Below are 27,136 nucleotides of genomic sequence, written 5' to 3'. Positions count from 1 at the left end.
CTGAGGCTCTCTGGTAAAATCATGTCTGTATGGGGCTATGAAAGAGCCATTTATGTGGGCCGTACTGTAGATATTACCAACGCAGAGCTTCTCCAAGTGGATCCAAACAGTGTCCCAGGAGACAGTCTATTTTCTGTTAGCTGAAATTTTCCCCCGTCGATCCATGAAAAGGCTGATTATGTTACGACTGGAGTGCTTGTTTCCAGTGTCCGTTAGCTGTCACGTTTTAAGTGGCATTGGCTGAATTGGAGATTGTTGTAGCGAGAGAGAAAACAACTCTCAATACAGACAAAATGAGACACTCATGACCTGATGGTGTGAGCTCATTCTGTGACAAATAGTTCATTCACAAATGTCTGAATTAAAATATCATTAACTCAAATGTTTTGTTTGTGGTCCTGAGACCCTGGTTGTTCTTTAACAGCTCAGAAAACATACTTAAAATTGTTTCACCTGTGACTTTTTTATATTTTTTAAGAGAATGGTTGTAGACCTTTTAAACTGATGACATTTCAGAAGTCCTGAACAGAAAATGAAGCATAACTTCTGAGTGTGTGTGTGGTCTCAGACACCCCAGCTGTAAAAAGAGGTTAAATACAGTAGATTTTCGTGTCTGTATCCGGTGTTGACATTACTTTAAACCCTAAAACCCAAAGCCTGAAAAAGTCTAACAGAGGTCTAATATGGAGGAAGACTTCTCAGGGGCCTGACTGACACCAAACTCAAGTAACATCTCTAAGGCTGCAAATAACGATTAGTTTCATTACTGATTAATCTGACAGTTATTTTCTTATTTTTTCAATTAATCCTTTGATATGTAAAATGTCAGAAAATGGTGAAAAATGTTTCCCAAAGCCCAAAATGACGTCCTCATATGACTTGTTTTGTCCACAACCCAAAAGATATTCAGTTTACTGTCATAGAGGACAAAACAAACTAGAAAATATTCACATTTAAGTTGTAATCAGAGAATTTGGAAAAAAAAAATTCTTAAAAAATTACTCAAAACGATTAATCAAAATAGTCGCAAATTTATTTTCTGTTGATTGACTAATCGTTGCAGCTCTAAACATCTTTGTAGGATAACATACTGTACATTTCTTTGTCTGTAAATGACTTTTGGGCACACAAAAGCAATATATACATATTTCTTCATACATAATATAATATATATCATAACATAAAATATGTATTTGATGTGATAATGCCCTGTGGAGTTTGTCTTGAAAACAAAATAAGTTATGTTTACATTGATTTTTACCATTCTGTATATCCATGAGGTCTTACAAACGTGTCGAATGCGTATGTTTCTTCTGTCTTTCTCATAAAACATTTGCAAATTAGATTTTTAAAGTATTTGATATCCTCCATTGTTTACATCCATCTCTACCAGTTTACAGTCTTCTTCTTTCCTGCCTTTGTTGGCTCATTACAACCTGGAGATCATTGGAATAATGTGAAACCATTGGCAGGACTTTGTATTGCATCAAACAAAATATAAACTAATAAAATATAAACCACTAATATATTAAAAAAAAGTGCTCCACTAGAGGTCAGAAACTGCACAGGGGACCTTTAACTGCACCTATTTTGACAAACCACTAATCATTTGTTATTTTTCAAGTAAAAAAAGGTAAATAATTCCTGGTTACAGCTTCTTAAATGAGAAGATTTTATTTGTTTTATTAGACTGTTGGTTTCTGTATTTTGTCAACTTTTTTAAATGTGCAAGTGAAGTTTATGGTTGAGCTAAAAGTTATATATAATATTTTTACATATTAGGTTTTAATAAGGTTTGAAGAAGAAATATATATTTAAAAAGGTAAAAACTGGGTTGATGTAGAAATTATTATTATTATTGTTATCATATTTACACATAATGAGCAGTTTGATATATGAGACCCAAAATAACGAGGAAGTAAAGCTAAAATCAACACAGTGGGCCGTCTTAACATTTCTACAAATCTCATAAAATCACACTCACAGATTTGCCCTGAATCAAAGAAAAATTTATTGAAAATTAAAAGACATGTACTTAAAAGCTCTTGAGAACAGTAAAAAAGTTTTCAGCTTCGGATTAATCAAAACAAACAAAATAAACAAACAAAAAAAAGACACAGTCCTACAGTTCTGTTTAGTACATGCAGTATGTACAGTCAAAAGTGGGACGAAGCAGCACAGTGAGATTCACCAAACTAGTTCTGCTAGTTTGTGTTAACTCCTCTTAAAAAATAGACACTTTTCATCTTTGCCTTTGACAAAATGTTTTGTTTCTCGACACTTTTTTTCCCCCTCATCAGGTTTCATGACAGAAGATTAAACTGTGGGTCTTTTTTTGCGAGGACCATATTCATCTTTTGTTTCCCCTACCTCACACATTAAGATTATAATAATTTAGGTCTTATAATTCTATACATGTATTCGCCTTTTGTCATAACTATTCATCTTTTTTTTTTTTGTTTTATTAAAACTCTAAACAAAAGGTAGCCACTTACCTAAACTTATTTGACAGAGGTGTAAACCTACATGTGTTTATCAGTCTAAAAGCAAAGCAAATCAATGGATTTGGGTGCTAATCCTTCAATTTACACTTGTTTTGAACTGAAAACCTCCACAATAAATGAGAATATACTGTAGCACGAACACACGTGACTTCCTAATGAGAGATACAGATGAAGTGGCACTATATGAAAAAAAAAAAAAAGCTCAGACAATACAAGTGACACACATCAATCATTCAGGGGAGTAAAACAAAACTCATGTTTTGTGTTTTATAAATGACAATCATGAGCCCTGCGCCCACTACTGATTGGTCCCATGGAGCGAGGTATCAATCAAACTTTTCATGCAGTAACATCAAAGATTTATCACAGCCCAAACACACATACACACACACACACACATACACACACACACACACAAAGAAAAAACAATGACATGGAAATCATCTAAAGCCTTCCAACACTGACAGACAGGAAGTACAGAGTTGTACCTTCAAACAGATTACAGAAGTACATGTTACTGTAGAATTATTTTCTAAGGCACAAATGCTTTTGTTATTCTCTCATGTTTTCAGAGAATATTAAAACTATCTTTGAACTTTTTTTGCCTCAGTACTTTCTCCCTTACAGCGTACAATTAAGTCACCGTGAAACCAAATGCGAACTAAACCAACAACGGTTCTCGTTACATAAAAAAAAAAAAAAAAAAAAAAAACACCCTGAAATTATCCTCACATACAAAAGTAACAGAGTGTTGCTCTTCATTCAAGTCAGTTACAGTTCTTTTACTTCACTCGAACTGTGAGAAGGCTCAAACTCACTGAACAAATTTTAACTGTTAAATGATGAGATGATGTGGAGGGGGGGAGAAAAAACAAGAAAAAACAACCCCTTTTTTTTTTTTTTTTTTTTTTTTAAACCGCTCTGCCGGGGACGTTGCTGCTACCGGAGTTGATGGAGCGACGGCTGCAGCAGCTCACTGTTTCTGGGCGGAGACGTCTCCGACACCCTTGGCGTCTTTATGATCCATCTCTATGTTGTCGTCTCCCATGTCCCCCTCTTCTCCTCCCTGGAACATGTCGTGGGTCCACTTCGGGCTGCTGCCTCCTTTGCGGTAGACGAAGCGACCCCGGCGGGTCGGGAAGGACCCTCGGCCTCTTCCGCGGTTGTCGACCCAGGTTTTCTCACCATCGCGATCATCGTGCTGAAAAAAACGTGCAGACAGTGTTAAAGGTCAAGATGAGAAGAAGAAGAAGGGTTAAATCCTTTATCACAGCAGGATAATGTGCATCAAAAAGGGACCACTCACCAAAAAACTGGGCAAACTTCTTTATACTTTTTAAACTGTATTTATTTTTAACTACATTTCTTCAATGTTTAAATAGTTTGAAAGTCTTGTCTCTAACATGTTTATCAGGAACTTTTATGTTGATGTTGAGCCGTGTTTGTTCGCTGCCCTCTTAAGTTAAGATTACAGTCTTTACTCTGATTAAAACAAACCTCAAATACTTTTAAATAAATATTAGTTTTGCTGCTTGCTACAGCCGACTTAAATAACATAAATACTGGTTAACCACATCCAGTTGATGAAAGCTGTATACTGGCTCCACTTGTTGTGAAGTGGTCTTTCAAGAAAGAAATAACTTGCTTCACTGTAACGCAGTTCATGTTGGTGTCTCTTTACAAGAGCTGGACTGATAACTCAGCCAACATGACTTTATTGAAGATATATCAACTGAAGAGATATTTGAGGTGACTTAGAGACGGTGTTGCCATTAAACTGTTTGTCCCACTAGAGAACACTGACTTTATTTTTCTTTTATTATGTCATTATAATTAGAGTTTGGGGGCATTTTAGGGAATGAGTGTGGGGATGGTTGAGATGTGTCTCAATCCAGCACTGCAGATCGCACCAGCGTTTATTTTTCCAACTGTAACATGTTTTACTTGGAGCGTCTTGGTATTCAAATGGTTATGACGCATTCCACATTATCTGCAACGTCCCTGGTTCGACTCCAGCTGGGGACTTTTGTTGTATATCATCATGCCCCCACCCCCCAGCCATCCTGCCTCAAAGATCCAGCTGTAGCTGTAAAAACCTGAAACAGCGTAAATCTGTAAATCTACAGTCAGCTTAAAGTTGAAGCTGTAGCTCCAGAACTGCTTGATAATTATTATTAGTTGTCCATGTCCACATACTTCACATATATGAATTAAATGTAGTCTATCTTGATTTGTGAGTGGCCCACATTCAAATCATTAAAGTTAACATTAATGGGTTACTGGCAGAATATCCATTAACATCTATAAAATGTCACTGAATTAGTTTTCAGAGACTCACCAAGTAATACTTCCTACTTTTGGGAGTGTATTCAGGGTCCCACTCCTCCTCTGGAGGGCGCACTGGAGGATTCATATTGGCAGGGTTGCCATTGCTGTTGTTGCCTGGATAATTTCCTCTGTTCCAACCTCGTCCCCTCACTCTGGGGAACTGAAATCATAACAAGAGGTTGAATTGAGCTTGCAGTAAAGTGACAAGTACATTTAAACATCCAGTTTTGTTTTGTTTGTTTTTTTACAATCATTGATTCTAAGATGAAGATTTTTTTTTTTTTTTTTTTTTTACAAACTTGGTCCAAGTCAGAGTCAAAAATCGACCCAGGGACGATGAGAATGACAGAACACACACAACAATAATTAGGCTTCACAAATGAAAGCCGTACGGATGGAAATAAAGCATTTTTGTTTAGTAATGAGGTGAGATCCACTGACTTGCGCTACATTACCTTAATAAAAATCAGGTAGTGCATGGAATATGTATGATAGAGTGTCATCATCATTATCATCATCATCCACATTATGTTCCTTAGCATTAGGAGGAAGGAACAGAGCAGAGAAGCGTAGTCTACTGTGATGCCATTAGGACAGAGAATTGCAAGAAGATGAGATGTCAGTACCTCAATGAAAAACAAATACAGCAGCAGAAGAGATGAACAAAGCGCGGACAGGAACTTACAAATCCACGGCCTCGGCCTCTCTCCATGTTGTGGCCCTCATATTCGCGAGGGCCTCTCTCCCCGGGCCCGCTGTAGTCCCGCGGGGGATAACGCGAGTGACCGTAGCCCTCCCCCGCATGCTCCATCCCCTCTCCCATGTACTCTTTACCTCTGAAAGGTGGGGGATAAGGGGATGGAGAGGACGAAGAGGAGGAGGAGGATGGAGAGCGATCCCGCTTCTTCTTACCCTTCCTGTGAGCAAAACATAAAACGTTACCAAAAGAGAAGTTGAAGATTTGTCAAAACTGTGTAAAAGATATAAACTATAAGGTGTGAAAAGCTAGTAGAGTGGTTACAAGTGTTACAAGAGACATGACTTTTCTGTTTTCTCCTCTTCATTCTTCACGTATAAACAAAAAACTAAACGCTGGTTTCACACAGGATGTGACAGAAACAACAAGAAAAGAAATAGCTTCTAGCAGTATTTAGATAAAGAATTTGTAAAGTTATACATCACACTTACTAGTTAGTCCAATAAACGGAGTATCTACAGGTCTTGCATCTCTATTGCAGCCCCACAGCACCCCTGCAATATTATATTATGGCTCTGCTTGGGAGTGAGGTGTAGCTGTGGTTTTGTGGAGTTTTAAGGTTTTGTTCTACTTCCAGGTCCCTGTTCTTACTTTTATCTACAAACAGCACCTTCACTGTTTCTCCTGTAGCTGTATCAGAGCCGTAGAGCAGCACTTCGATGTTTAGCCGGAGCGAGCAGAGATAAAATGCTGATATCAAATGACTGAAAGCTGAAGATAGATTAAGACGTAGTCTGTTGAGTTTATTTAGGAACAGTATACAGTTATCGAACAAAGCAGGTGAAGAGGGGTCATATTATACTACCCAACCACCACCAATTCTATGACAAAAAAGAAACACAGTTATGTATAGAGTTATATCTCACAGTTTGCCATAATTTCTGTGTCAACAATCTACAAAAAAGGTTTAAGAAAAAGCTAAAGAAGTTATTCTTAATGACAGGATCTTCATGTTTTGTTTTTTTGTTATATGCATGTTTAGATGAACTGAGATTGTTATTGTTTTGTTTCACCTGTAGTAAAGTAAAGGGGGTTAGCTCCAAAGTGAGCAACAATGGGCTAGCATAACCCAAAGACACAAAACAGAGAAATACAGAATTGAGAAATGTGTGTGACTGCCGAGTTTACGGCAGATGGACCCCCAGAGGAGTAGTTAATGCCAAGGGAACAATTAATGAGGATCCCAATAAACAATATATTGGATGTTTTTAATTACTGCTTGTGCAAACTCTACATTTATTGCTGCTGCTGCTTCACATGATGCTTTTCATCAGAAACTAGAGGAAGGCTTTGAATTTGAAGCTTTGAAGCAAGAGATACAATTTGTTATCTCTCATCACACCTAACTGCTATTGTTAATAAATAATAAACTTTATCTTACAAAGAAATGGGAACTACCCCAACTGTGTCCTATCTTGAGAGGAACATAATACAGCAGTTGGCTATAAAAGTTATATGATAAATGTGTGTGGGGGGAAAAAATAAGGAAGCTGAAATGTTTGTTTTTCCGCTACATGTCCCTTGTAACAATGGTAACCACTCCACCAATCACTGAGACAACACATTAAACATACTTGGATTTCTTGTGGTGCTTCCCAGATTTCTCAGAGGACCTCTCTCTGCTCGGTCCTCGGGAGCCTCCTGGGCTCCTGCCTCCTTCACGCTTGTAGTCGCGCTCCTTCCCAGCAAACCTCTTACGTCTTTCAATATCCAGGCGAAGGTCCATCACGTCGCCTTTGAACTTTTTACTTGGATCCTGTAGTGAAATGCATTTTTAAGTCAACAAAACGAGCTGTTTGCAATACCGATGGATAATTTTTGAATTAAAAACACTATGTGTTGCAAATAAAGAATAATACAGAAAGTTTATTTCTTTAAAATAAAATACTTTGCAGAATTCAATACAAAATACAACCAGCAGCATGCATGTAGCATTTAAAATAAATTGAATTTCACAGTTCGTTTGTAGCTTGATTTTTTTCTTTTTAGGGAAAAATACTTACAAGGTAAAGGCACTGATAAGCGTCCCTTGAGAGGCTTGGACTCAGGATCTTAATTCACTTCCTTTTAGCCTTTGCTTGGGTTTGTACATACCCAATCAATAACCATATCTCATAGGCTGGGGGCTTGCTTGGCACTTACAAAACACAATTGGGTTCTTTTGATTTAGAAATATGCATCCTTTGAAAGAAAAGCACAAAGCTGAACACTGCTGCTGTGGATCGTCTCAAATTTTCTTGTTCCAAATACATCAAATTTCAAAAGGGCTGGTCACCTTATAGCTTGTCTCGTCCAAATCCTCAAACAGGTGAGAGTGCCTCTTAAAGGCACTGGGGGAAACATCGATTCTCCTAAGAGGAGAGAGAAAGCCTTCGTGTCAAATTATTCTGTTTCCCCAAAATAAAGCAGAATTCTTTGTTGAAATCATCATATAATGAGATCAGATAGCTGGACGTCGTAGGTACCTGTGGATTTCTGGGCTCTTCCTTGGCTTCATCATTTCTACCTCTGCAGCTTTTCTTTGGTACATGGCAAACCGCTCACTTAAAGTCATGTCTGTGGACTGAAAGTGTTGAGCTGCAAATAAAGAGACAAATATATTATTCCACACACAGCAGCACCAATTGTCACATATTTAATGACTTGTAAGTGATGTGATGTTTAACATGTCCGGCAGATTTTGTCCGATCTCCTGTTGTCTTGTTATCTTGACTCTTTTTTTTTTTAACATTGGAAATCAAACCAGCACAGGTCATACTATACCTTTGATGTAATGCACAATTGACACTATGTGCTGAGCAAACAGCTCAGGGGGGCTGCGACAGAGCTGAGCGGTCTGAATGTGCTGGAAAATGGAACGAAACTCCGGCTCTTTCTTAATGGGATTCAGCAGATCTCGTGACATGAAGCGATCTTTAGACAGGGAAGAGCTGAGAGAGAAGAGTAAGTGAGGAACACTGATTAATGAAGTATGATGAGGCTTGAATGCAAAAATATCAACCGTGCCGGCCCGAATACAAGACAAAGATACTGTTCTTGAGGAGATTAACGTTTGAAAAAGTGGCGGTCATATTATAATCGAGGACCAGACACTGACACGTTTACGTCCTCTTTTTCTTTTGGAGATAGTACAAGTTCACGTCTAGACCGGTTAGTTTGTTCAAGTCCATTTACAGTGCTGAATCCAAATCTGCACGCTCTGGACTTGCAGACTTTTGTCAGACGTACTGTGTGCATATTCATCACGTCAAGTCTGTGAGGGCATAAAAGGTGTTATCAGATCTCACTCATTTCAAAAATTCCTGACCCTGTAACCCATTTTAAAGATTTTTTTCCTGTCTTTAATGGTTCTGGTATTAACAATGTGTCACTACACCAGTAAACTTATAGACCTACATCAAAAATAAAAGACATATTCCTTCAAAAAAACAAATATTAAGGTGAACACCCTGGTAGCTGAATGGTTACGGCGCCTGTCTCATAACTGCATCATCCCTGTTCGACACCAGCTTGGGACCGTTGTTGCATGTCAACCCCCCCCCCTTTGTTTCCTGTCTGCTATCAACTCTCCATTAAAAAAGGCAAAAATTCCCAAAAACATAACTTTAAAAGTTTTTAAAACATAAATATTATGGCTTATAAATTGTGTGTAGCGAGTGTACTGGTTGCTCCGCTTTTACTGTTGTTATGTAATAATTTATATAACTTTTATATCGTCACATCCTTGCTATGAACTATGAGTAATCTTCCAAGTAAAGTGTCATCTGCACGCCAAGTGGACTCTCTGGAAATCCACAGAAAGTCCACATGAGCCCTCTTGTGGACTTGATAAATTGTAGATTTGGAGAGAACCTCATCACTCACAGGAACGTGCCAGTACAGAGTCTGGAAGTTTGCTGTGAAGTCTGGACATTTGGATGCAGTCTGTTAAGAGTTAGTCGGCCCTCCAAGTGTTCAGTTAGTCATGTTTAACCTTCAGGAGTTTGACATCTCGTGCAACGTGTTTTTCTACCACATAGGGAATAAATTACTGAAGAGTGAAAACAAGTCAAAAGCGTATCCCAGTGTCTTTACCGCAGATACGGACCAAGAACCAAACTGTGAAGAGTTACTGGTGCCACAAAAAGTCATGACGGTCAAAGAAAATCCCTCTGGCTGCTTCCAGATCCTGACAGGAGTGTGTGTGTGTGACTGACAGACGAGCTACACAAATGAGGGATTTAAGTTTCGTGAGAGAAGGCTTTAAGGATGAGGATCTGTTAGACTAGTCTGACAGTGTTTTGTATCATCAAATCACGGTAGTCTTATATTCAGGCCATTACGGTAATATTGTAGTGTAACATCTACATGGCTGGATTTCACTGCACATACCTGGGCATGTCATCTAAAGAACCTATTTTGAGTTCAAACTCCTCCCTTGACGCAGACTTTCGTCGGACAGGTGAGTCGACGCGAGGAGGGAAAGCGCCGGGGAACAGCGGCCTGTCCTTCTCTCTGGAAGTTGTAGGAGGGGACGGACTCCTTCTGGCCTTCTCCTTTTCTTTCTTCTCCTTCTTCTTAGCCTTCTCCTCTTTCTTTGAGCTGTGCTTGCGGCTTCTGTACATCTCCTCCTCCATGTGATCTATGGGCTCAGGCTCTTCGACATCTCGCCGGCTTTTCTCCTTCACCGACGGGTAGGAAGTTGAATAGCTCGGCTCGTCCCCCCATTTCCCGAAAATGTCCCGAGCCGTGAGGGTGGTTTTGACCTCGCCATCGTCCTCCATGTCCCTCTCTTTCAGCCCGTGAGACTTGAGGAACTCCTCTTCTCCGGCATCGAAGAAGGGCAAGGTCTTGTCTTCTTTGGAGTCGCCAAAAGAAGCGGACGAGATGTTGAAGAGGTCTCCGGACTTGCTGCTTTTCTCTAGTTCCCTGTCTGCGGTGCTCTGCTCCTTGTCGCGACCGTTCTCCTTCTCAGCTCCCTGCTTTTTGTTTTTATTCTCAGCCAAGAACCTGAAACAGACAACCAGACTCAGCTTTAGTACCTGCCATGCCAGGTACATAACTTATATGCACTTCATGGACTGAGGAAAATAATTTATGAGTACAACATATTCTCACAAGCTGAAAGTGAAAAATACAGTACACACCAGGGATGGGCTCAAAACCCAATAATATTTACATGATTATAATTTCTGTCAACAATTTCCTGCTGAAATACCCTTCAATCAAATCCTTCCAACTCCCTCCTACAACCTGACGAGATACTAATGCACATCTTTTGAGTTTTTATGATTTCATCACAAGTGTTATAATTGTGCATTTGAACATTTTGCAACTGCGAAAATTCTTTTGACAGAAAACTATCTTGTTTTGCATCTAAACAAGAAAATGTCAAACAGGAATCATTAAGCTGCTGACTAAAGTTTAACCAGGTTATAAAAACAGTTCAGATTTACCTGCATATGTTGCTGCCTTAAAACATTTAAGAGTCAATGCACTGACACTTAAATGTTTACAATTTCAGACATATTTTGACCGTGCCAACAATGTTTCATGTGTTTGTTAAGTAAAAAGGGAAATATTGGTCTAAATATGCAATGTTGTGAACACAATATAATATCAGACTCCAGTGATTTCCGACCATTCTTGATTAAACATTAACAGTAACATTAGTAATTGTCTTCTCCGCTAACTTGGGAAGCAAACTTATATATATATATATATAAAAAAAAACAGTTCACCTTTTCAAATTATCTAGGATCAATAAGCCTGCAAACTGCTTGCCCATATTGCAGATATGTCAGGCTGGCCTCTGGTTTTAATTTCCAATCTTAATCTTAGTTATGTAGTTTGTATAATTTGTAAAATAAAAAATAAAAAAAGCCCATCCCTAATACAAAGAGTACACATTGCACATAATTATACTCACGTAACCAGTACCTTCCTAAGTAAGTGGGATTTCATACAACTTCCTCTGAGTGCACAGAAAAGGACAATTTTCACTGCACTTAAAATCTGGAGTCTTATGTTTTCCCTTTTAACCTGCATTCTTCCAAGGATCTTTGAAAAAGGCTAAACATATTTGAAAGAAAAAAAAATACATGTTGCAAAATGTGTTAACAAAATTAGAAAGAAAACAATGAAATAACATTTAACGGCGTAAACGATGAGACAGACGTACTTTTTGAAGGCGGCGGAGATCACAGTCTTATCTCCAGGTTTGGCGTCCTCCTTTGAGAAGAAGCCAAAGCCGCTGAAGGAGGCTGTTTGTCCTGACTTGGTGGGGCTCTCCGCTGGAGGGGAAGTCACGCTGCCAATGGTTCTCCACAGAGGACCGCCGCTGCCGGGCCCTTTGCTTTCAGAACCGGAGGTAGCGTCCTCTTTCTTATCAGTCTCTGGGCTGATTTGTTTAGGGCTGGTGTCATAGTCTATCCATTTACCGCCAGATGCCTTCTCGATGGCGCTGCCATCTGTGGCCTGACCTGATTTCTCTACTTGGCTATCTGCTAGCTTGTCCTTACCATCCTTGGCGCCAGGCTTGCCCTTGCTGCTGCGATGGCGTGGGGAGGAGGACCGGGACCGAGAGGAGTAGCTGGAGCGCCTGGAACGTCGAGATCGCCCCGAAGACGAGCGGTCAGAGTAGTGGGAGCGACTGCGGCTGCCCGAGCGCTTCTTAGGTGTGCGGGAGCGCGAGCGGCCCCTCCTGGGACTATGTGAGTGGTAGTCCTGGTCATGGTGGCGGTCGTGCCAGCCTCCCCCGCCACCTTGCCAATTAGCCTTATAACCATAGCCGCCGCCTCCTCCCCTGTTCTGGTAGTGACCGCGTTGGTAATAGCCTCGGTTTCTGCCGCGGTAGTGGTAGGGCCTCCGGTAGCCTCGGTTGTAGCCCCTGAAGCCACCTCTGTTGTTCTGATAGTCCCGGCTAGGATAGTTTCTGTAGGACGGAGTGTGTGAACGAGAGCGGGAGCGAGACCTAGAACTGGAGGAGAGAGAGAAGAAGGAAAAACAGAAGAAACAAAGTTAGGTTTAAGAATGCAAAGCGTGTGGTTGTTGAACTCCGGAGCAAGACAGTCCGGACATTTAAATGAATCTCTGACCACACACACGTTCCTCTTTGCTTCAAACTGTTGATATAATTTTTGACCTGACATGCATTAAAATAATAAATAAATTCATGGGATCAGCTGCTTTAAGTACACCAACAGTAAGAAACACAGGAGTTGGTGTAATTATTTGAAACCCTCATTCATAGCACAAGTAATCACACCCTGAACCACATCAGGGGTTACCAAAACACGTCTAATCTGAAATCCACATATAGATATCATTTAGATTAGAAGATGGAGCCCTGTTACAGATGTTTAACTTAGTTATTTGATGTACTACAGAGAAATTTCAAAAGACAAATCATAAAGTTCAGAGCTGATACTTCAGCTATCTGGCCAGCAGATGGAGCTCACGCTGTTTGAAACAGTGGAGAGAATGAAACGTCTAAAAACTAAATTCTTATTGTGGTAAATGCAGAATTTAAATAAAACCAAACTCACTATTCCTCATTTTGGTGCCCACATCATGGTGTCTCGTGGTCCTCGAACCACATTCTGAGCACCAGTAAGTGAAGAACCACTAATGGGTCAAGTGTATCTACAGTAGTCAACAGGGTCAATGTAGCCGTATAAATAACTGCTAAGTATCTCCACTGAGCACAGCCACTTCATCCTGACTATGAGAGGGTCTGTCTGTCGCTGTCATTCACTCATGGTGACTTAAAATGCTAAAAACATATATTACATATATCAAACACATTAACGATCTACCCATAGTGTCATCAATATTTCAACTTTTATCAAGATTGTTCATAAGATGAGAGCAGTACAGCGAATTTTAATAGGATTTAAGTTGAAAGACAAAAGAAATTATATCCATAACTAAAAATACTACACCACAGTACAGCGGAAACACTAATAGCAACAATAACCAAACCAGCTTCACAGTACAAGCCTACAAAACACAACCCTCTTATTCCAGTAAAATGTAAAGTAGCATGTAAATTCACAGATGTGATGACATGAAAAAACGTGACACTGACAAACACAACATTAACACTGCACCTGTGTAAATGGCCCTAAGAGAAACCCGATGGATGAAACCACCAAGTTTGCAAGTACACATCACAGCTGCATTAACGGAAACACATCGTGCTTACCCCTCGAACCTTTTCATTGGAACAGATCGGTCCTGAGCTGCGTTGCATTACACACAAGATACATTCTCACAAGCAGGATAGTCTGTGTCGCATTAATGTAGTCTATGCGGTGGAAAAAAAAAAAAAAGAGTACACCCAGGACACAATCTGCTCTAATCCACAGAGGGAGGAGGCAGTAAAGAGGGAGGGAGATACAGCAAGGCCAAGAGGACTCACTCTACTCCTGTTTCCTTTGACAAATCATTGACATGCGGTGTAGCAATTCTGTTCGGAGAAAACATCCAATCCAACAAATCACTGCCTGTGAAAGTTTTTAATAAGCCCTATGCTTATTTTTAAAATAAACATGGTGAAAACAGTCAAGATGCCAGAGTGGGAAACACCCCTTATTAAACATAATATTAAACAAATAAAACATTATATTGGGCATGTTGGTTGACATTTTTAAAAACTGTAAAAAAAAAAAAAAAAAAAAAAAGTAGAAATAACTGGAAGATTCCTGACGAGAATTAAGGTGAACTGATGCAAATTGCTTGAGGCTTTGTCGGCCTTTTCTCCCACACAGGAAAATCATTCATGCAAATTGAGAGCAAACCTAGAATGAGTTGAGCCACATAAAACAAGAGCAATAAGGAACTAACTTCAAGTTCAACAAAAAGTAAACATGAATAATGGCCAGATCATAATATTAACTTAGTATTAAGTCTTCGCCGGGTCACTGAACATTAAAAAAAAAAACCCAAAAAGCTTGTGGCAGTTCTAAATCCTAGACAGACAGCTAAATAAAACTGAAATGCACGGCGACTTAAGTGAAGTAAAATGGCTTATTTTCCTTGTTGCTTTGTACAATCCTACGACCAGAGTCAAACATTAGCAAACCAATACATTCAGCTGATGTTTGTGATAAAATATAACTACTGACTAATCTCACAGATCAGAAACCGCTGCCTGTACGTCACAAAAACTATAAGCTCATAAGTTAAATGACTGTTGTTGAAGCAGAACCAAAGCAGCAAATTCTGTTTGGAAATGTTTATTGTGTTAAAAGATCAAACTGACTGACATGCCAAACCTGAGTTATTATACATTTTGTGCTCTTATTTTTGCTCTATTAAACTATAGATTATGAGTCACACTAGTACAAATAACAAGCACTTGTTGTGCAATATTGGAAAAACAGCACTGTTTAATCATTACTATGAAAGTAAGTTGTAGGCACTCTGCCAACTTCTATTAATTACTTTATAATGCCTGCATTTTATGACTTATTGGATAATTTGGATCATGAAGGTCCACATTTTTTAAAAAAATCAGGCAAGAATAGGTTTGGTAGGGTCCGACTGATACTGGATTTTTGAGGCCGATGCCGATGCCAACACCGATATTAGGGAGTAAAAAAATCCGATAGATGCATCGGCCGATAATTTTTTGCAATGATCCCTCAAATGTGGTTATCAAATACTTGTGACAAAGCTATGTAATGGAGGCAAGATATTTTATGGTTTAACAATTAACTTTATTGTACAAAACGACATCAGTGCACTGAAATCGTAAACCTCACTGGTAATTTAATAATTATAAATTACTATAAATAAAAAACACGTAGAACAAAAAAAAAACAACATATGTACATATATGTTAAATTTGACTTGAAAAAAGTGTAAATGTACATAAAATGATGCCTATGTAACTTTAAAAAAATTAAAATAAAAATTGGACAACATGTACACCGATATGTCTGTGATAGGCTAATATCGGCTCTAGTTTTCACGTTTTCTAGATTCACGTTAAAAACAGAGAAACGCGGCTGGGTTTACCTATAGCGACGCTTTCTGGATCTTGAGCGGGAGCGGCTTCTAGAGTGAGATCTGGAGTAAGATCTGGATCTGGACCTGGACCTTGACCTGGAGCGGGACCGAGCTGGAGAATCCGGAGCCTTTGACATCTTCGCACTTACACCTTAAAAAACACAAACAGAGAAACGAGTTAATGTCATCAGTTATAAAAAGGTATCGTTGCTACATAATTGACCCACTAAATATTAACTAAGTGAGTCAACCGGACGTCATAAAAGTTATAACGTTCAGCAACGAGTCTCTTCAAAGCAAATATCAAATACAATTCAAGGCTAATCCCCGACATTAATCAGGACTGTACAGCTACATATTTCTAGACCTACTGACAGACCGGGACTGGGCGGCATACATGACACCTTGTCACCTGTCATCAAGACCCCCTGCACCTAGCTGCTTTCAAAAAAACTGCCCCCCAACAACCCCTCAAGCCCCTACGTGACCTTGAACTGTCAGAAAAAGAATAAATCAAAACCCACGCAGCGAGAACACACAGACAGCTGGAACAGCATGTAAACATGTGCACATGAGCCGGCGGCAACATGAGACAGGTTGAGCAGAGCTTCTGTGCACACAGGATGTTCGGTCTGTTGCTGCACAACCTAAATAGTTTGTCCAAGGACACGACCTTCACTACAACGACGACTGGATAAAACCAACGACGCAGGATCGGGCTTATTAAAATTAGACGCCGTCATCTTTAAAAATAAATATACTAAATGAGGCTGGTTAGAACTATAAATGAGCTCTGTGGGCGATTTCAAGTCAACCAGGATCCCCTTAAAGCAAAGATTATGTTTTTATCCCAAACACTGGATTAGAGCGGCGACAATTAGTCGATCAACAGTTAGTCAATCGATTAGTTGATCAGCAAAAAACGCCAAACGTTCGCTGGTTCCTTTGCAAATGTCAAGTTTTTCTGCTTTCTTCTGTTGTGTGTTCATTGTAAACTGAATATATTTGGCTTTTGGACAGTTGCTTGAACAAAACAAGACATGTGATGATGTGGAAAGTTACAACTGTCATTTTTCACTATTATCTGACATTTTACAGACCAAACAATCAAGAGAAAATAATAATTAATAGTTGCAGCCTCGCTCTGGATGTCTTCCATTCAACCTTTTACTACTGCGCTGCTGCCAAACATGATTCAGTAAAATGTTTAGACGTTACGTAACTGTGAGGTAAACAGGAGATGCCTCAGTTAGGTGACCTTGACCGAAAGCATACTAGCGAATCAACACCAACAGAAGATTAAAAAATGTCAGAAGGGATGAAAGATTAAAGAGGCCTGCGGCATGTGCATCATTTATTGCATCCTGACACTGAAAGATAATCGTTATCAAGTTAATGCCAAGGGGAATGTGCTTTTTTTTTTTTTTTTTACAATTATAAAAGCAGTTTTTTCTCTCTCCTGCTGCCTATTGGCCAGGATACTCTAATAATTCCTAAAAACATTTTTTCCTCTTCATGCATCTCTTTTACAAAATGGATGTCAGAGCATAAAACTCCCTTAGAAAGCAGCAGCAGCAGCCCCGGAGCAGGTAGTGTTACTTTAGAGCAGCAGAGCAAGGAAAAACACTTTTACTACGACACGGACTTGAACCAGGATCTTACTGTTGTTAAAGGCAGCGTCCCCTGGTACTAATGACGTCAATCTGTTATCCCAACAGTTAGATCTTTGCAGTTTATTTAAGATTCCCTTTGATGATCCTTATCATTATAGGGATTTTTTTTCCACCAAATGTTGTGGCATGCCTGTTTTCTTTCATGTTGGAAGGGACAACAGTTGCTATGAGCCACACAATGGTCTCACTGGGTTACTCCGGTTTTCTCTGCCTGGCAAGGAAATCCACCTGAGACAATCTAGTCCTTATTGCTGTTGTGCTGAACCTAAAACTTTCAATACACGTATTGTAATTAAGGTAAGCAATGCCTCTTTGCATGCCTAGGTCCCCGATTTGTTGGGTATCTATCACTGTAGTTAAATTTAGGGAATAATCTGAATAACCTGTTTTTTAAGGGGTCTTTCACTCACTGTTTTGGAAAGTAAAATCATCATTGCCAGTTGTGCAGCTGAAAATACTCAACACGCAGGTTTCACTGTGGGGGTTTAATATGCAGAGCTTGTAGCCTAGAAGCGCATAGAGAAGCAGATACCTTCTGATAAGCTTTATGGTTAACAGCTACATCTCTTAAGAGTTTGCATGCATAGCATCATCCCTCACGCTGTTCTGCTCTGGAAAAAAAAAAAAAAAAATCAGGTGCCTCAGCGAGTTGACTTTCACCACATCATCTATTATTATCTACCGCATGTATTATCGGTTGTACATCACCAAAGCCCAGCTCTCCCTTCAACATCAAAACAAAAAAAAAAAGGAAGTAAAACTGAGCATGAATAATTTCAGGTTTTTCCATTTCATCACGGCGTGCTATCTCTGACACTGTTTGGGCTAAGCTGTACTCACCTGTAAATAAATACTACAACAAACTTTCACATGCAGTAAAATGTAAACTACGTCTTTCTCTGGCCTCGGCTCATGTTATCCGTCACGTAACGTGCGCACCGATTTGATAATGTAGAACTGGTTCTTTGGTTTACCCTGGAAAGTAGCTAAGCTTGTTGAGTGGGTTAATGTTAAACTGAAGTGTACGCACCATCCAACCGAAGACAAACATTTTAACTGTGGAGGAAACATCTGCATATTGTCAACTGGAAGCACAAGTCTTATTTGAATGGCTTCATGCAGGTTTGAATCCCCTTCTGTTAAGGTCAAGATCTTGAAAAGTGTATATAATGTAATATTTGTAGCGCTGCAACTGACAATTATTTTCATTATCAATCAATCAGTTGTTTCTCTATTAATTGATTTGCTATTTGGTCTATAAAATGTCAGAAAATTGTGAGAAATGCCAATCGCTGTTTCCCAAAACCCAAGATGACGTCCTCAAATGTTGACCAACAGTCCACAAGAAAGATTTTCATCATCTATCATGAAAATATTCACATTTGAGAGGCTGGAATCAAAGAATTTGGACTTTGACTCGTTCAGAGTCATTTTTAAGGAAAAATACAAAGATCCTCTTGTTCTTGCTTTTTAAACATGGATATTTTCTGTTTTTTTTTTAGTCTTCTATGACAGTAAACTGTATATCTTTGGGTTGTGGACTGTTGCTCAGGAGAAAGGAAGACATTTGAGGTTGTACCTTGGGCTTTGGGGAAAAAGTAATCATCATTTTTCACCATTTTGTGACATTTTATAGACCAAACGACTAAAATAATCGACAGATTAATTTATAATGAAAATAATTGTTAGTTGCAGCCTTATATCAGAGAAATGCTTATTTTAACTACTATATATGGATTACACTTTATCAAATCCAAAATACAATTTACAATTATTCCTTCACTTGGACAAATACACTGGCAGGGGAACAACAAACAACACTAAGTTCAATGTTCAAGTTGGTCAGTTTCAGTTGTTTATTCAGTTCTCTTCTCTTCTCTTGTTAATCATCACCATTTAAGGTTGTGTACAAGGAGGCACTATTAAGCTCCTAATGCACTAGAGAGAACAGGTGCCACTGAGTTACACACTTGCTGAAACGAAACAGAGACAGATAGACAGATAGATAGATAGATAGATAGATAGACAGCCAATATGTAGATAAATAGTATATATAGTAATATGTCATGTAAATTGTCATTGTAATGTCATTTTTTACCATTCAATATTTATCTCATCACTGCGTGCACTCTTCACTTCTTTGCACTATTTGTATCCTGTTTACAGTTTACATAAACTGCCCCACCTGTATGCAGTCATTCTTTGTGTATATTTCTGAGGATTGCTGTGTTTTTATTCTGTGTACACTGTGTACACTGAGAGCCACTAAACCGGAGTCAAGTTCTTTGTATGTGTACCATTTAAGGTTGTGTACAAGGAGGCAATATAAAGCTCCCAATACACTGGAGAGAACAGGTGCCACTTAGATATACATTAGCTGAAACGAGACGGAGATGGTGAGATAGATAGATAGATAGATAGATAGTTTAAGGTTATGTACAAGGAGGCAATATAAAGCTCCCTGTACACTGGAGAGAATAGATGACACAGAGTAACACATTGGCCGAAACCAAACAGAGATAGATAGATAGACAGACAGATTGATATACAGATAGATAGATAGATAGATAGATAGATAGATAGATAGATAGATAGACAGATAATTTATCCCAAAGGGAAAATGAAAATGCCACAGCTGCCACCCGACGTAAGCTAGTAAACTACTGATAAAATACTGTCAAAGATATATTCATACTTTTACTTACAGCAGCAGGGACAGACAACAACATAGCAAATACCAAAGTCCAATCAAACGGACTAAAGCTATCGATACTCCTGGCAGCAGCACTGCGTGGCTCCGTGCAACACTAACGTTATCGATATGCCTTTTAACGTAATTAGCTCGTTTCACCAAACATTACATTTAGATGAGACATGAAACTGGTTGCAATTACCGTTTTCACAAGACTGGTCGTGGTGGTTGTTGTTTTTTTTTTTAAATGAATAACAGTTTGTAGAAGTGGCGCAACCTTTGAGGCCAAGCTGCTTGCTCGTCTGGTCCCTCCTTCCTGGTTTCACTGTAAGATCCGAGCGTAAACGGATGTTAGCGGGCTAGCAGGCTAGCAGCAGCGGGGCTATCAACTAGCCGACGAAACGGACGCACTGTGCCGTTAGAGGAGGCTGGGTGTCACTCCCCCGATTAAATACATCTGTGGATGCTTCTATATATTTGTCAACTGTGCTAAATGTATGCTTTCGAGGCATCAGCATGTAACGGTAGCCAACGATCGACACACACAATTAGCTCACGATGCTATCTATATATTTGACCCAAATCACGCGAGATTTTGCGTGACGAAGTGTAGATGACCGCGGGGGATAGGGTCAGATTTCCTCTGTGTGTTTTACGCCATATGTGGTGTAATTTAGTGGAGTTAATTATCTTGTGCTGTATTTCTTATTGCCGTACCACCTGTGGTACTGACACATGGCTGGATTAAAAGAATAAATGAGCTTCTGGGTCACTATTACTGTAAAGGGCAGGTTCACAGTTTTTCAAGTTTGTCTTAAAACAACAGTCAGGAGCCCAAAATGAACATTGACATAGGTTTTTCTTGCTGTAATCATTCCTCCTGTTCATACTGGCCATAAGAAGATCCCATAATGCACTGTATGTGCACTGTAATGCATTGTAAGTGATGGGGCCAAAATCCACTGTCCTCCTTCTGTGCAAAAATGTATTTAAATGTTTATCTGAAGAAAATCTGAGGTTTCAAGGCTGTTCAAATTAGTCAAATCAAGTAGATATCTTTCAACGTTACAGCCATGTTAGTGCCAAAGTTCCTGTTTTTGTTACTACACTTCCACCACAGCTGAACAGGGAAACACTGTACGAGGAAACACAAAGAGGGAATTTGATGCTGAAAAGACTGTAGATGTGGCAGATAAAAAGCCTCATATAAGCCTCAGATAAAGTTTCAAATGCATTTTTGCACAATATGACATACTGTGGATTTTGGCATCCATTACTTTGAAGGGGATCTTTTAATAGCCAGTTTGAACAGGAGGAATGATTACAGCGAGGAAAAACCTCGTTCAGTGTTAATGTGGGCAGCTGACTGTTGTTTTAAGACACTTGAACAAATGTGAACCTGTACTTAAACCCACCGTTCTTCCTCCTCTGTACATTTGATTAAACACAAATCACAACAGGAATATACACCAGTGTAAGCTCAACAGGGCTCTGGCTCCTGTATAAGCCAGAGGCTCAAGATCAGGTATGCATTGATAGATGCAGGCCTTCTTGGCACAGACCCAGGGGCCCAACACGTCGGGGGCCCTTAAAGGATGTGGCTGGCGATTTCCTATATATTTCTTATTGTCACCAAATCTCATGTGCACAGCCAAAACAATAATGAATTGATCCCACTTACAAGTATTGTGTATCCAAAGCCTGATATATCTTATTCCTCTGTGCTATAGACCTCCATTGTTGTCCAAATATTATTAAAAACATGTCAGTGAGCCACACCGCTGCACTGGGTGACCTGTTACTTCGCGCTGACGGCAAAGGTTACCATAGTTGGTTTGGAAACGGCTCCAAAGACTAATAACAGCAAAAACATGTTCAGTCTCAGGAGAGTAGTTCCTTGTACAGCAGATGCCACTGTACATGTTTCCAGTTACAGTGCTTCGCTAGTTGGTTTTTTGCCTTGCACAGACATTCAATAATAAGACATTCATAATTCTTAGTAGTCATGAGAATTTGGTTCCTGGTACTGAAAGAGCGGGGAATTATTTGCTCTACTGAAAAGTTTTTTGTTCTTTGTGTCACAAAATGACATCAGTGTTGCACCTAGAAAGCTTTTTTCACACTTTCAAACATTTTTGTATAATATAGTTTTATTATTTGTACCTACTGTGGATTATATACTGAGACATTACAATATTTAGTGATAAAAACTAAAAAGAATACGTTTTTAGTATGCCTTTCTTTGTTGTCACATGGAGGAACACATGAATATACCTCTTGCTTATACAAAATGGCAGCATGCTTGTCTGTTTAGTTTGTATTTGTATCTTAAAAGCAACACACTTGGCCAATAAGTTGATTCTGAGCTAATTCTAGTTCAACAACACTGGTTGAATGGAGCGTGAAGTTTACTGTCAGGATTCAATCAGTTCACACACAAAAACCAACCATTCTTTTTGGGATAATTACATCACTGAAACAAAAGACTTTTCACCGGCAAGTTTACGATCTCTCAACATTTCACAGCTTTGTCACCCCCTTTGAAATTTATGACTCTTTATTATCCATCCTGCGGTGGAGGATGTTGGAGCTCCTCCCAGCTGTATTTTAGTAAAGCCTGAAGTTGGTGTCAGCAGAGCTTGTGCACTATTTTTATCAGACTGAGCGACATAATGCCTCCGATCACACAGACAGATTCCACTCTGAACTCCACTGAGGGGCCACTCGACCTTGGCCAGATAAACTTAGTTGCTAAAATTATATTCTGTCTCATTTCACTGTTGTGTTTTCTATTGGGGAATGTGAGAGTCAGTGGTAAACGAGTAACACATTTGTCACAAAGACTCCTTTCATATCACTGGGGTTAAGCCTTTAATTGGGTGAACTGTATGCCAGTATCTATTCAAAACGGAGGAACGAGTATCAATTTTTTTGAGGGATGTTTTGCACCAAAATAATGGAAACAAGTCATTCAAATGAGAGTACAAACAGAATCACTGGCCTGTAAAAAGTTTTCTCTTGTCGAACTGTGTACCACCTGTTGACCTTCGTGAACTTCCCACATAGTGAGAAGGAACGTAATCCTTAACAACTAGACCGGAGTATAAATGAGTCAAATTCACTTTCTAGTGACACATATTTCTGCCGTCTCAACTTACTTTCTAATTAACACTCAACATTTACTTTATTGTTTATGAGGGTTTTTTTTTACACTGGGTCTTTATCAACACTTACTCCAACTTTCATCTTCTATACCTTCTATATAGAGAACTAAACAAAATGTCAAATTGATTCAACAACAAAGATGCAATATATATTAATATATGCAGTACTAACCTGACACTGTGTGACAATTTCATACTCTCTGCACTATGCATACACTACTCACTGTATGGATACTTGTGACTGCAGCCATTCAGTACTAATACCATGATGTAACATTAGCATAAGTGAAAATTACAAGAACGCATAAAGAGTCGCTGACTCTGATGCTGCTGCCCCAACAGATGGCTGCAAAGAAAACTGCACTTGCCACAACAGACTGGTAGAAGATATGCAACATCTTGCTGCACACATTGAAGGACCTGAGCTGAGTCAGCTTTGTCCCTTCTTGTAGACAGCCTAAGTGTTACATTTCCAGTCCAGTCTGTTGTAAAGGTGAACGCCCAGGTATCTGTAGCCCTCCACCACCTCCACCTCTTCTCCCATGATGGAAATAGTGTTTAGCGTATTCCTGGTCCTCCTAAAATCCACAACCATCTCCTTCGTCTTGGTCACATTTAAAAGGAGATGGTTGGTTCCCACACCATGCCACAAAGCGGTTCACCACTTCCCTGTGTTCAGTCTCCTGTCCACCACTGTCCACACACCCCACAACTGCAGAGTCATCTGAAAATTTCTGCAGATGACAGGACTCCGAGTTGTATTGGAAATCTGAGGTACACAGAGTGAAGAGAAAAAGTGGAACTACATGCATCTGTCACATTTGCATAAAGCAACTCCAGCATTTTATTTTCTCTGGTGGGGCAGTTGACAAATTGTTGAAAAGTTGGGTTGAGACGTGTGGTTTAAGTCTCCAGAAATTGCTATGAAGGCATCCAGGTGTTTTGTTTGTAGTTTGGCAGTGATTGAATTGATGACATCACACGTTGCGTCTGCAACAACTGTTGCATCCCAACAACTGGGATGTAAACAGCCACAAAGATGGCGCATGTGAACTTCCTAGGCAGATAATGTCAAGCCCCCAGGTACAGCGCCGGGCCTTGAAGGCAATTTGACATAGTGGCCAAACTGTGTAATTATAATGTGACGGATACTATTGAGCCCAAAAGACTTTTGCCCATAGACTTATATTGTAAAAGAGATGTCTGTAAATCAGTGAATACATTTTGTTGAGTGTCACAACCCCCGAGTAATGAGTTGTTTCACTATCGGAATTTGATCCATCAGTCTGATCACATTTTGAAAGTCTAGAAGAGCTGCACAATTGAATCATTTTATCTCCATTCGAGTTGGCTGGAGAGCTAAACTGGAAGTTAGCAGCCACTGAGCAACTTTCTTAGAAATAAACGGGGCCCCGTCTCTGATGCTGTATCCAGTTCTTTTTATACATCCATGGATAATATGGACGAAAACCATGAATGTATTATAAGAGCTGGATATGGCGCCGCCGCTCAGCCTTGCAGCCTTGCAGCCAATCTTTCCCAGTGGCCACTTGCATTATTGCAGCGAAAAATCCCCCTGCGGGTTCAAAAAGCATTTTTCCCCATAGACCACCATTGTAAAAGAGACATCTATAAAACTGCAAACAAGGTCAATTATGACTCTTTCTATTATGCATTTTTGAGCCATGGCGGTTTTATATTTGTAAAATTTTCCTTGAGCTGAGAAAAGCGATTTCAAAAGCTGTGACATTACTACAACATAAAGTCTATGGGCCGAGCAGGAACTAGTGGCGGGAGCCAGCAGGAGAAACACTACTGCACTGCAGTAGTAAACCCAGAAGTAAAACCAGAAGCTAGAAACTTTTCCAGCATATGTGTCAGGCAAACAATTCTTATTGGACTGAATAGGCACCATTTTCGGTGCCGTATCCAGCTCTAATGCTGCCTTCAAATGGAACCGTGAGCTTGTGGTTAAAACATGGGAAGTCGTGTACACGAAACACTTGGCCTTCAAGTGGTTAAGTCGGGACAACACTTCTGCAAGGCAATATGGATGCCAAAAGCCAGCTACATTAGCTAATATTAATGTTACTGTCAGCATCTAGAAGCCACCAAGGCTAACAATTTAGCTAGCTAGCGAGCGGGTAACTTGACAGAGGAAAAAGATGAGGCCATTGGGAACATCAACATTTTCCTCAAACATTAGAAAAATTCTGAGAAAAACTCGACTGAAATTACAACATATCAACTTACTATCCACCAAAAAATGAACTTCCATGGCCTCCCCCATTTCTATAAATGTCAACAACACGTCACAAGTCGTGAACTCAGAGCCTTCAGAAAATCTTCACTTCCAAAGTCATGAATACCACAAGAAAGGGGCATTCATATGGACTTTCCTCATGAACATGGTAAATACAACCCCATTTGAAGGTACCATTATAATACATCCATGACGAAAACTCATGGCTAACAGTTCGATGTCTGGGTTACACATATCACATAAGTACACACCATACATCACAAAAACAGTACGTAAAATACATTTTACACTTTATTAAATGTGCAACTTTATGAAAATTCAATGATTTGAAATAAAGAAGTTAAGTGCCAGGTACACAGGATTCAAAACAATATTGGCATGTCCATTAATTACCAGTTTAACTGATGTATGGCATTTTTATAGATGTTTGGACTCTGTACCGTCTCCTTGAAAGCAGGAGCTTAAAGTGATGATTCAGGCGATGGCTTGAATCCTGAAGATTTTATCTGGCAAGTTTGACTATTCTGGAGAGTTTGATTTTGTTTACAGCCACGTATTCAAACCAGAACAAGTGTTGAATGTAAGAACACTCTCTATGAGGAACTGATACACTCTGTTTATTTGGTGTTGACTAACCTCAAAACTCCTCATTTTGTGCAATATAAAGAGACTTTGCTGTATCCCTCTTCTTTGTTGGTCTTTTCTGTTTGTTGCATAGCCTTTGCTACCTCTGCAAATGGAAATTTAAGTGACTTCAACCTGAACTTCATGCTAAATGAAAAAGTGACATTTGGTGCATGGGTCGCCAAGGAAGGATTAACTTTACAAATCATCCATCCAGAAACTATCACAGCCAGATAGGTGTCATTAGGCTATAACTCAGCTTTTGCAAGAAAGACAGAAAGAAGAGAATAAAAAGAGAGAGAGACAGAAAGAAAGAAAACAAATAGAAAGAAAAGAGAAAGACAGAGCGTGAAGGTGCAGCTGAGCCTATAACTGTCTGTTCCTCACTCTGCTTGATAACGACATGCAATCCAATCCACGGAAGTCACAATCTGCACCAAAGACTTCACACCTCAGCATGGCACGCAGTGATCAGCTCCCGTCTTGTTGACCTCAGACAAAGACATGCTAACAGTGCATATTCACTGTCAATTTTCCTTTGCAGCTCAGGTGTCAGACACTCAGATATTGCCCAGGTTAAAATTAACCCTGACAAATCTCTCCTTTGGCCAACATGTCAGACCACACGTCTCCTTGTCTGTCACTGTCAGTTATGAGCCGTTTACAGCCTCTCTGGAGGTTTGGATTCCAAGGGGCTGAGAACGACTTTGACCACTGAGGTCATGAGATTACACTTCAGAGTCAGTCGGATTAAAGAGATCATAGCGCGTAGCCTCGCTGAAACATGAAGCGTGTGGAGCTTTTGTGTCATCATTCAAAATAGAGCAAACAAACAACAAGCGAAAACAAAACTGATGCTGTTATAGTGAAAAATATGTAATAGAAAAATCACACTTTGTACTCTAGTGCACCACACTTTATACTTTGCACTTTGGATGAACTCAATTTGTTTTTTTTGGCACTGCCTGGTATGAAGTAGGGAGTAGCTTCGCCTTGAACATGTAATAGTTGACAGCTTTGATGACACCTGGTACTATACACCTTGTCACTCCTTGTCTATAAAATACATGTACACTTTGTAACCGACATCAGCCTGCAGTTACACTCTGTTGTGACTGTATACTTTCTTTAAAAAGTT

General features: G+C 39.5%; 1 protein-coding gene and 1 long non-coding RNA gene across 5 annotated transcripts; one reads left to right on the top strand and one right to left on the bottom strand.

The window, feature by feature from the left end:
- Window positions 1-1,987: 1,987 nt before the first annotated feature.
- thrap3b (thyroid hormone receptor associated protein 3b) lies at window positions 1,988-20,530 on the bottom strand. 4 transcript variants are annotated; one of them, XM_044335173.1, is made up of 11 exons: window positions 20,150-20,529; window positions 15,592-15,733; window positions 11,750-12,547; window positions 9,961-10,578; window positions 8,353-8,519; window positions 8,055-8,166; window positions 7,865-7,940; window positions 7,164-7,345; window positions 5,518-5,749; window positions 4,843-4,992; window positions 1,988-3,705 (listed from the first exon to the last, which is right to left on the bottom strand). In XM_044335173.1, exons 2-11 carry the CDS (start codon window positions 15,717-15,719, stop codon window positions 3,478-3,480), a joined length of 2,691 nt encoding a protein of 896 aa, XP_044191108.1. In that variant the 5' UTR covers window positions 15,720-15,733; window positions 20,150-20,529; the 3' UTR covers window positions 1,988-3,477. The 4 variants fall into 4 exon arrangements, 3 of the variants coding, with proteins under 3 accessions (XP_044191108.1, XP_044191109.1, XP_044191110.1); XM_044335175.1 differs by having other exon boundaries at window positions 3,599-3,705; window positions 4,860-4,992; window positions 20,150-20,530; XR_006399030.1 differs by lacking the exon at window positions 1,988-3,705 and adding an exon at window positions 5,288-5,409 and having other exon boundaries at window positions 4,905-4,992; window positions 20,150-20,530.
- LOC122969483 lies at window positions 8,527-9,882 on the top strand. Its single transcript, XR_006399031.1, has 2 exons — window positions 8,527-8,655; window positions 8,719-9,882. It is a non-coding gene; the product is annotated as an uncharacterized LOC122969483 (long non-coding RNA).
- Window positions 20,531-27,136: the final 6,606 nt, after the last annotated feature.

The sequence above is a fragment of the Thunnus albacares genome, chromosome 19, assembly GCF_914725855.1.
Source record: "Thunnus albacares chromosome 19, fThuAlb1.1, whole genome shotgun sequence".
In the NCBI taxonomy this organism is placed as follows: domain Eukaryota; kingdom Metazoa; phylum Chordata; class Actinopteri; order Scombriformes; family Scombridae; genus Thunnus; species Thunnus albacares.
The sequence above is the reverse complement of the archived record's forward strand: the minus strand, read 5'-3'. Positions and strand labels throughout refer to the sequence as shown.